The sequence below is a fragment of the Mixophyes fleayi genome, chromosome 9 (assembly GCF_038048845.1).
Source record: "Mixophyes fleayi isolate aMixFle1 chromosome 9, aMixFle1.hap1, whole genome shotgun sequence".
In the NCBI taxonomy this organism is placed as follows: Eukaryota; Metazoa; Chordata; class Amphibia; order Anura; family Limnodynastidae; genus Mixophyes; species Mixophyes fleayi.
Window position 1 is genome coordinate 120,446,410 of NC_134410.1, and position 11,566 is coordinate 120,457,975.

The 11,566-nt window shown below is 40.6% G+C and overlaps 1 protein-coding gene across 1 annotated transcript in view; it reads left to right on the forward strand.

The window, feature by feature from the left end:
* Positions 1–6,518, forward strand: part of LOC142101133 (histo-blood group ABO system transferase-like) — a 28,646-nt gene extending 22,128 nt beyond the window's left edge. The window contains exons 5-7 of the mRNA XM_075185355.1: positions 742–777; positions 4,649–4,783; positions 5,483–6,518. Of these exons, the coding sequence (XP_075041456.1) occupies positions 742–777; positions 4,649–4,783; positions 5,483–6,200 (889 nt within the window). The 3' untranslated portion in view covers positions 6,201–6,518. The remainder of the gene's footprint in view (positions 1–741; positions 778–4,648; positions 4,784–5,482) is intronic.
* The last annotated feature ends 5,048 nt before the right edge of the window (positions 6,519–11,566 follow it).

Here is an 11,566-nt window from a genome sequence, read left to right on the forward strand (position 1 = left end):
TGATCATTTTAATAACCACGCACATTTGTTCTCTTCTAACAAAGAGGCTTTGTAATTGCGCAGAGGCATGTGCTCCAATTTTAGAGACAGATACAAGTGAACGTGTACCCAAAGTGATAAATTTGATCTTCAGAAGCTTTACTCTGGTCACTACTTTGGCTAGTGGGCTGGAGGAAAAATTTAGATCATTTTAGGGGTGGGAAAATAAAATCAAACATAAAAAAATGATCAACAATGGACCAGTAAAAAGAAATTGACAAAACATTATTTTCTCCTGTAAGTTATGATTATTAGGTTGGGGGATTTAGTTCTTCTAACTAGGATTTGTTCTGCACATGCATGGCGAGATGTAAAAATTGAATAATGTTCAATCTTCTAAAAGCAAAACAAATTGCAATAGAAATAAGAACGCGCTTGGTTAATCCCATATTGTTCAGGATACCATTTGCATGGCACTATAAATGTCCTAAATGGATACAAAACATAAAGGGTCTATGTGTAGGACTTACAAGAAGGAGGACTTTGACGCTGGGATGCAGGCTTAAATGTGTTGATCAAAATATGAACTACTACCTCAGACTTTAATTTTGCTAGATTTGCAGTGGAACAGACAAGTGAGGACAGCAAATTGCAAATGTTATTGTTAAATTTTTAATATATAGAGGACCTATACATGCCAAACTTGAGATAACGGATGCCATAATCTCAACCCCTAATTTGTTTTTTACCCCTTTATTTCAGAATGCTGTATGAAAAGCCAAATGTCTTGAGTCCACCGTAAGTGTGTTTATTTAGCATATGTATCACTGTTAAAAGATCAATAAATATAGATTTCAAATAGTTTAATACCACCTTCCTCCTAAAATCTCCCCTGTGTACCCTAGCTCCCTAGGTGTGCAGGGCTTCAGAGGGAATCCCCGCTAGCAAAACATATTTCCCTACTCACAGCCTGCCCCATATTTGGCAAATTTGTTATGTGAGATAAAAGGCTCATTCACCGCTTTTTGCTATTTAACAAAGGGTTAATGTCGGAGAAATCTATGATCCATGAAATTACTATAGTGTGTGCCCAGCTTTAGGACGAAGCCTCTCTTTGATGAATCCCTTATGGGGAAAGAGCTATGTCCATGCCGGTTAGGAGGGAAAATACTTTATTGAGGAGACCCCCTCCTCAATAAAGTGCCAGCCCAGACCAGCCCCAGCATAGTACATTTAATTAGTAGCTTGTTATGTACCGCTGTGATTTTGCAGCGCTACATATCAATGGCTACCGTGCTGGGGTCATAAAAAGACCATAAAAAGACCCCTTAATCTTTAATCATGTGTTTTATTGCCTGGCCTGTTTATTAATTCTGCATGTGGACCTAATACACTCATGTATTTGTGTGTTTTGTATAAATTCTAATATACAATGAAAGGAGATCTTCACTGCAATTTACAGCACATTTAATCTATGTTTAGCTTTGTGCTGCAAGTCAGCAGGTTATTTAGCAATAATAACTTGCAAATCAACTTATTGTCTAAAATACCTTTTGAATTTGATGGGAAAAAATGAAAACAACTGGACAATGTTGACGTGATCCAAATGTTCTTGGATAAGTGTAATGAAGGCAGTAAGGCATTTGTTGTGGTGTTTTTCTCTAATGGCATGTGTTCGGTTTAGTTTGAATTGCAATTATTTTACTTGAAGTGCATTTTGGTTTCTTTTTATTTGTTATTAAACATTACTAGTTGCCCGTGTATGTGTCATTTAATAAATTGCTAGTGTATCTGCCACTTATCTTTACTACAACCTCTCCAATTTTGGAAGTATCCAATTTTTTGTCCAAAGATGCCCCCTATTAGCACATCACAAATCCTACAATATCGGTTTTTAACTAAGTAGCGCAAATAGCTTTCACATAGCTCTGTTCAAATCACTGATGATTGATTAATGGGGGACAGATGTAGACAAATGACCGCATATGCCTGCCCCCCCTCCCCAAGATTAATACACTGGAGTAATGATAAGTGCTAGATACATTCTATTAGACAGTGTATCAAACAAACATAGGATAGGGCTATATTTGCCAAATAGACTGAGAGTGAGGTGATAGAGGCTTACCTTTATGGTGTTAATGATAAATCATAATTGCCTACGTTTTCTGCTGTGTGTGTGTGTGTGGGGGGGGGGGGGGTGACGTGGCAATGTGCGTCATTTAGCCTCCTGTGTGCTCACCTGCAATTGCATCATCTCGATGCGGGGGCGGGGCCAAAAAGATGCAATTCTCCACAAATTACGTCATTGAGGTGCCAGTCCCGCCCAGTTCACAAGGAAATCGGCTGGACACCGGCGGGTGACCTGTTCTCCCGGGAGTTCGGAAGAATTACCCGAAATCTGGGAGCTTCCTGAACATTCTGGGAGAGTAGACAAGTTTGGGATAATTGTATCAATTGTCCTTCTAAGGAAACCTCAGTCGTTTAGAATAATGTATCTGGAACCCTTGAAGTCCAAGTCTTCTTGTAGCTGTACATTGAAAGCTCTTTATTTCTTTGTAGTAATATAAGTTTATTGCACACAATAAATAGCTCATAATGGAACTAGCTCATATAAAGTGGATAGACAATGTTTATAGATATCAGCAACAGCACTTCTTTTGCATGAGCGTGGATTAAGGTTCAAAGCTCTTTTGTGTTTTGTCTTTTGCTCTTATTGTTTATAGCTTTAATATAGAATATGTTTATAACTTCTATATAGCACCTGGTGTATAGGGTAATTCTGAATATTTAATGTTTAAGCTCTTTAAATGTTTATTGCTCACATCAGATATAAGGAAAAGTTCCTTAGTGTTCTTGGTTTCTGTGGTGTGCGATGAGATGGTGTGTTTCTTAATGTGGTATACTTGGTAAACGTTGTGGTATTGGTGTGTTATATTTTTGTGGGTGTAGGGTGTCAAGTGATAGGTGAGTGGGGTGATATAGAGGTTGTGCTGTTATACCTGTAAGTGTGTTTTGTGCTCAAAATGTTGTTTATATGGGTGCAAGGACAATTGGTCCATGTATCCGTAACACCATAAAGGTAAGCCTCTTTCTTCTCCTTCCCATGGTTATTTCTCCCGACTCTCACCACCACTGTGCCAGAACAAACCCCCAACATTGGACTGGAACTCTGGAAGTCTAACGCAAGGCAGCAACCACCACATAAGGACCACGACTCACCAGCGCAGACGGTCCAGAGTCAATAACCATGTTGCAATAACACGCCCTAAGATAAAGCCCAGCAATGTTGACAAATCAAAACATTTTTACTTGATCATAATCTTCTGAAGAGTCCCATGAAAATGTTACTCATACATGTTATGGTTCTATAAAAAATGAATTGTCAAGATAGCAGTTGCACACACCTATTACTTACAATAATAAAACACACCCTGCTTTATATATATATATATATACTTTATATAATGGTATTTGAAGTTACGTTGGACACCCATGACCAACTTAAATGTGTTCAGCAAATAACTTCGTACATTCAAATGTTGTTGTAATTTCAAGGTGCGTTTCAACATTTTTAGGGCATGACCTTTGAAAAACAATGCCTCACTTTTAATAGAGCATTTGGTTTCTGAAATCCTTGCTTCAGCTCAGTGTACTATGTACTAAATGAATGCTCCTATCGTACACAATGATATTGTACCCAGCATTATTGCTTGTGAATGCTGGAGGCAATATTGAAATTGATGCAAAGTTGTCAGACAGAAACTGTGTGTGTATACAGATCAGTTCCCTGACATTGTTTTTTTAGTTTCAAATGACATTTAAATGGCTTTAATATTGCACATTTAACATGCAATATTGGCAGCTGGGTGTATGAGCAATTATAATCTAGAGAAGAGAATCAGTTATCACCCTCTTGATTTTTTGTAGGATACATTATGTGAAAAATCTAGAATTTAAATCCTATTTAAATTGACATTACATATAAGATATTGTAAACAGTTTTCTTTTAATGTGCCTCGTGGAAAGCAATTGAAGGGGATTGTCACATTTCTTTTAGACATTGACATCTTATTTCTTTATCACGAAAACACATTGTTAATACATTAGTAGTAAACCGCTGGGTATGTTTGCAGAAGCTGTAAAGCATGCAGCCGGGTAAATGACTCTATCAGTGGTGAAATTACTATGGTTGGTACAGTGGAAACCACAGTTGGGCCGGAGAGAGCAGGAGAAGGGGCGAGGAGAGAAAGGAGGGCAGTCACTTAGAGATGGAGCCTCTGTTATTGGCTGATAGGCATCTATCTCCTACTTTGCAGTGAACGCTGATAGCCAATCACAGTTCAGTGTAGAACACAAAACGGTGCTCAATCTACAGGCAGTAGAGCTTTATGATAGAAGCTAGGCTCAGTGGTAGTGGTTGGTAGCACTAGGTTTGCTTTGCACTGTACCTTCCAAATTTGGGTCAGTTTTGTACCCTGCTAGATTTGGTTGTACTTTGTATTTCGGTAACCGTATAAGGTTCAACTTTGAATGCAAAACAACATATTGGGTTCAGCTTTGTATAGTTGCAGCAGATTTTACAGCAGAGACAGTCATCTGGAATATTTGTTTGAAATGATCCTAAATTATTCACACATAAATTAATCAAATGTCTTTTTCTTGCTTTAAGGAGATCAGATGTCTTGATGATGACACCTTGGTTTGCCCCAATTGTATGGAATGGCACCTATAATATAGACATACTGAATACTCAATTCCATCAGAAAAATGTCAGCATTGGCATTACCATTTTTGCTATTAAAAAGTAAGTTATGAAGTGATCTGGACATGAGGTCGGTTAGGGATGATGTCTAATGTTATCTATAACACACATTTAACTTAATTTAGACTTTAAGCTCCAATGGGTCAGGGACAAATGTGACTGCGTTCTCTGTACAGCGCTGCAGAATTAGTGGCGCTATATAAATAACTGGTGATGATGATGATGATGATGATGAACATGTGAAATATTACCAATGTGCAGTTGTTAGGTGGCATTCACTCTGCTGTGAGCACTTATTGTATTCACTTTTGTATCATCAATGTCCATTTGTCAGTAGCACTGATGAGAGTAGAACAAGAAAGAACCTGTAGTTAATAGAAGTATTAGAATGTTTACAATGCTAATCCAATCACAGCCAATCAGAGCATTTCAATGTTCATAGACTTATACCAACTGGCATCCAATCAGAGATTTGGAACATTCAAGGGTTATACCCAACTGTTGTTAGAATGTTCAGAGAGATAGAGCAACCTATAGCCAATAAGAGCATTTGAACATCCACATGACTTCACCAAGCTATAGCCAATCAGAGAATTAGAACAGTCACTGTACAAAAGTAGACAGGTCTAAATGTACTTTTGCTTGAAACAAAATTCATACATGTAAAATTCTTAGTTAAATTTGCTTGCCTCATTAATTAATGAATTAGTGAATAGTAAATAGTGTTCACTTACTTTTCAGGTATACAGTGTTCATCAAGACGTTTATTGAAACTGCTGAAAAGTTCTTTATGGTGGGGTATGAAGTCAATTATTACGTGTTTACGGACCGCGTCGGTGACATTCCAAATATTACTCTCGGTGAGGGCAGACAATTGGTCATCCTGGAAGTCCCTAGTTACAATCGATGGCAGGAGGTATCAATGAGGCGGATGGAGATGATCAGAGATCATTCGCGTCAACGATTCGTCAATGAGGTGGACTACTTGGTGTGCGTGGATGTAGACATGAGGTTCAGTGATGATGTTGGAGTGGAGATTTTAAGTCATTCGTTTGGCACTTTACATCCTGGTTACTATGCTGCATCTCGTACAAGTTTCACCTACGAGCGCAGACAACAGTCTACGGCATACATTCCTACAGACGAAGGGGACTTTTATTATGCAGGTGGATATTTTGGTGGTACAGTAGAAGAAGTCTATAAATTGTCCAATTTCTGCCATAATGCCATGATGACTGATAAGGGAAACAATATTGAAGCCATTTGGCAGGATGAGAGCTATTTGAACAAGTATTTTCTTTATCACAAGCCAACTAAAATTCTATCTCCTGAATATCTGTGGGACAATAATTATGAGGCTCCAGCATTCCTTAAGAGAAGAAGATTTGTTGCCGTTCCAAAAAATCATGATGCAATCCGGAACAAACGGGCATTGCGGGACTATTCAAGAAACAAATAAAAAATTCACAGATGACTCTACTGTTGGAAGATCTAACATCTTCCATAAATTAGAAATGTTAAAACCTAGCATTGATTGCATGGGCATTAAACAAGGTGCATTTTCCATTATCACTACGTTTATAATAAGCACTGATTCGATCTACTGACATAGGCAGTGGGCAGGTATACGGTGGTATGTCATACAACCACTTCTCTTACTGCTCCGATTGTAAGATTACCAAATTCCATTCACTTCCATATTTCATACCCTCACTTCAGAGGCGTAACTAGATATTTTAGTGCCATGGGCGAAACAAAATTTGGTGCCTCCCCTCATGTACCTTTATGGCAGTAGATGCCGCTTCTCGGCGGTTAAGTATCGCCGGTGTCTTCTGTCTGCTGGTGTCTTATGCTCCGTTGCTACTTAAACGGATCTTGGAATATTGGGGGCCTGTTTGGAAAAGAGATTGTTATTACTCACCTCCTGGAAAGTTGAGCAGTTAGTGAAGAATCTAGGTCACCCTCCCCACAACCAGACAGACTTTAAATCAGTAGCTTTTTCTGTTTAAAAACAAGCCTCCTTCCATACAATCAGCTCCAGAATCTAATTAATAGCATTTACAGTTAATGTCTATTTCCCTCCATATAGCCCCAGCATCAAATCAATAGCCCCCACATTTAATAAACCCAACCAGTTCTGACATTAAATTAATAACATTCCCAGTTAATAAACAGATATACCCCATGCATCAGTCCATACATTAAATTAGTAGCATTCCCATCTAATTAATAGACCTACTTTACCCCTCACCAGCTCCTAACATTAAATTAATAGCATCCCCATTTAATAAACCAAACTATTTCTCCCCATACCCAATTAATAGCCTCCATATTTAACAAACAGACTCTCACCAGCCCCAACATAAAATTTTGAACATTTCCATTTAACACAAATGCCTATTTCCCCCATCAGCCCCACAATCAAATTATGGCTTCAAGTTTCCCCATATTGAATAGTAACTATTATTATATAATTAATATATTTTCTTTTCTCCAGACCCCCCATTCACTCCAGACACCCTCCTCACCAGACCCCTCACTCCTTCTCTCCAGACACCTCCCTCACCAGACCCCTCACTCCTTCTCTCCAGACACCTCCCTCACCAGACCCCTCACTCCTTCTCTCCAGACACCCTCCTTACCAGACCCCTCACTCCTTCTCTCCAGACACCTCCCTCGCCAGACCCCTCACTCCTTCTCTCCAGACACCCTCCTCACCAGACCCCTCACTCTTTCTCTCCAGACACCCTCCTCACCAGACCCCTCACTCCTTCTCTCCAGACACCTCCCTCACCAGACCCCTCACGCCTTCTCTCCAGATACCCTCCTCACCAGACCCCTCACTCTTTCTCTCCAGACACCCTCCTCACCAGACCCCTCACGCCTTCTCTCCAGACACCCTCCTCACCAGACCCCTCACTCTTTCTCTCCAGACACCCTCCTCACCAGACCCCTCACTCCTTCTCTCCAGACACCTCCCTCACCAGACCCCTCACGCCTTCTCTCCAGATACCCTCCTCACCAGACCCCTCACTCTTTCTCTCCAGACACCCTCCTCACCAGACCCCTCACGCCTTCTCTCCAGACACCTCCCTCACCAGACCCCTCACTCCTTCTCTCCAGACACCCTCCTCACCAGACCCCTCACTCCTTCTCTCCAGACACCCTCCTCACCAGACCCCTCACTCCTTCTCTCCAGACACCCTCCTCACCAGACCCCTCACTCCTTCTCTCCAGACACCCTCCTCACCAGACCCCTCACTCCTTCTCTCCAGACACCCTCCTCACCAGATCCCTCACTTCATCTCTCCAGACCCCCCCATTCACTCCACACACCTTCCTCTCCAGCCCTCACTCATGTCCTCTCCAGCCCCCCCCTTCTGACCAGAAACAAACAATTCCCTTGGTGCCAAAGCGAATACTGGTGGTGCATAAATAGGATATAAGAAATCAAGCAACAGATAATGGTGAATGGTCATGTATTGAGCCCAATCATATTACAACATAATCTGTGCACTGATACAATATAATTAGTATAATACTCTATTTTATTATACTTATACATTATTGGTTTTGGCGCCAAGGAAATTGTTTGTTTCTGTATTAACCTATGAGGGTAGGAGCTCAGCCCTTTCTCTACCACCCCCTTCAGGCAGCCTACCACACTTGAACATAGTAAGTGCAGATATCCCACTTTTTGCATTTGTACCCTCTTCTGACCAGCACTGCAGTAGTTTACTTACCTGGGCTTCTGTTCTTCTGTCATCTTCTTCCTTCTGTGCCGGCTCCTCGTCGCCTGTGTTCTGGCACCCTCCTCCTTGCGCCACTGGCTGTCTTCAATGGGCAAAGTAGTCCTGCATTGGCAGCACCGCAGGACTAGATTGCCATTTCACTGGTGATATGGAAAGGGCGGGTGTTGCGCCCCAACTAGGCCTTGCGCCCTGGGTGGTCGCAACGCCCTCGTTACGGCTCTGCCCCTCTTCTAAATTTCTATACCACCACTTCAGGCACTGGAAATAAGGACAATTTAAAGGACATTGAAAAATCAGTACCCCAAACCCGATATTCTTATATTGTCCCTGCCCAGGACCTTTCTCTGTGTTAGTGGAACACCTTTAGAGAACAGGCCTACTAAAACATGGACTTGATGGGCAAAGCTGAGTACTGTGGAATGTCCTGCTAGGTTTGCCAGTAAAGTACCGCAGCAGCAACACCTTCCTGGCAAAATGGCACGTGAAAGCCTCTGCTCCAGTATTTAGACAACTGTCATCATATATGGAAAATTGAGTTTTAATATGATAATATAGGTACTCTACTGCGGTCAGCTTTGTGGAGATCCAATTTCTACAGACCTGCTGCCACTGTATAGGAAAGTGGTACCAGTGGGCAGCTCCCCATTATATTTGTGGCGTATTCATTAGTCAAAGGACATGTCCAAAACTGCAATATCCTTTAAATGATGGGTCTTTTAGTCATTGCAGCATTATTACCCTTGACCATGTTTCCAAAGAATAAGGATGACAATAAAAACTAGAGTATTTAGAAATGAAATAAACAACCTATATTTGTACTGAAACCTCCCAATGTTTGTCCCACTGGCAATTGGATAGGGGTGTGGCCATAGCACTCTGGGGGAGTATGTGTACTGACCTTAGTTAATTGGCTAAGTACATAAAGTCATTTTAAACTTAATGGGAATACTTGACACGGAAGTGAGTGGGGCTGTTATGGCTGGAGTGTACCTTTTCTGTAAACATCTATGCCACTGGCATTTTCTACCAGCTTATTAATCCAACCAGTCATGAAATAAACTGTCAGGACAGTAATGTTGATGCTGTACAGTACTCAGTTGAGGCAAATTCTTAGCTGAACGTTTAAAACAGAGAAAAAGCAGATATGTAATTTTTAAGTGCTTTTAACCATGTTTTAAAGCACTAATTGCATGCATTCTTCAAAACTGGCTACCCAAGTCTACACAGGAGATAACATCAACCTGCAGCCAATTAAATCAGTAGAATATTAAAATTAACATTTTTCAGCTAAATCAACTAATGCCAGACGTCACTGTGTCTGCAAGAGGAGAGGGCAGGTCAACTTGCATCCCAAATCAGAGCAACACTGAGTAGCAAGATCATGTTCCTGTGGAGCAAAGTTTAATTGTCTGTCTTTCTCTTTTTGTTTTCCTAAACCCTGGAATACCTTTAGAATTACTATTATTACTGTAGATTATATAAGACAATTAGCCCCCCAGTGTGTTTTTGGACTGTAGGAGGAAACTGGAGTACCCTGAGGAAACCCACATAAACACAGGGAGAACTAACGGTGAGTACCCAGCACAGATAGGGCCCTGGGATTAAATGCATCAAATAACGATTTTTGCAAATTGCTGATATCCAGAGACTTTGCATGGTAAATTTAAAGCAGCAATAGCTTTAAAGGCATTGCCGCTTTAAATTTACCATGCAAAGTCGCCAGATATCGGCGTGTTGCAAGAAACTCTATTTGATACATTTACCTCCTGGGGGTAAATGTATCAATATGCGGGTTCTTCAACACCCGCGTGTTCAGCCTCTTCCGCGATTAAATCTCAAGCGGCGCTGCATTGTAAAGGGTTAACTTCCCTTTACAATGCAGCGCCGCTTGAAATTTAATCGCGGAAGAGGCTGAACACGCGGGTGTTGAAGAACCCGCATATTGATACATTGATACATTTACCCCCTGGTCTGAATAGGACTTGTGACTCCAGCAATGTAAGCTGGCAATGCTAACCACCCTGCCGCCATGTTTCCATTAACATTCTCTCCTGCTGGTGAAAACTTCACAATCCAGAGGATTTGATTAGCAGTCAACACAATAATCTCGGAGGAGTTGTTTGCGATAGTTAAATAAATAGAACATAAAGGGGCATATTCAATTAGGTTTCCGGTCCGCGGTAACGCAATAACGTGGATTTTCGTGTGTACCCCATAGGGTTGCGTAGGAAAATCTGCAAACTTTTCATGTAACGCACGTTACAGCGGACTGGAAATTGAATATGCCCCAAAGTATTTGCAGATTTCTCACATCCTGTCCTCAGGGAGCCCTAACAGGGCAGGTTTTCTATATCTCCTTGCTGGAGCACAGGTGTAATCGTTACTGACTGACACATTGTAACAGATCCACAGGTGGTGCTAAATATTTCACTTGTGATTCAGGGCCCGATTCATGTCTGAACTCATCCATAACAGGGATTATACATTTAACCGTTACCTATAAAGCACATATTATTGCAATAAACTCGGCAATTTAAATATTTTTAAATATCTTAGTAAAATGTTAAAAGCTTTTTTTTATTATTTTAAAACATTTATTTGTAGATTTTGTCACACAATAAACAGATATACAGCTGTAGCCCAAAAGGGTTAAACGCTTTTTTTATGCTGAACCTATGCTCATAAAATATGAAAACTCTAAAATTAGTCCCCAATTAGCAAAGAGGTGAATCCGCTTCAGGAAGCTGCTGGACTGAGCATTGTAGTTTAAAACCAAGTTTCATTTAAAAATGAAAGTTTATAGCTTTTCAAATTAAAAGTGAAGATTCTCACTAAAAGCTGCTGTATCAATGGGGCAGGGACTGATGGGAATGACTTCTCTGTACAGCGCTGCAGAATCAGTGGCGCTATATAAATAAATGGTGATGATGATAGATTTCTGCAACAGATTGTTCTCTGTCCCAAACTACTTCATTAGAACAATTAATAAATGTCTTAGTCACATCCAGTGAGGAGAGTGAACATTTTGTGACCTTGGCTTTTTGTTTTTTAGTGCCCAAACAGACAAATACGT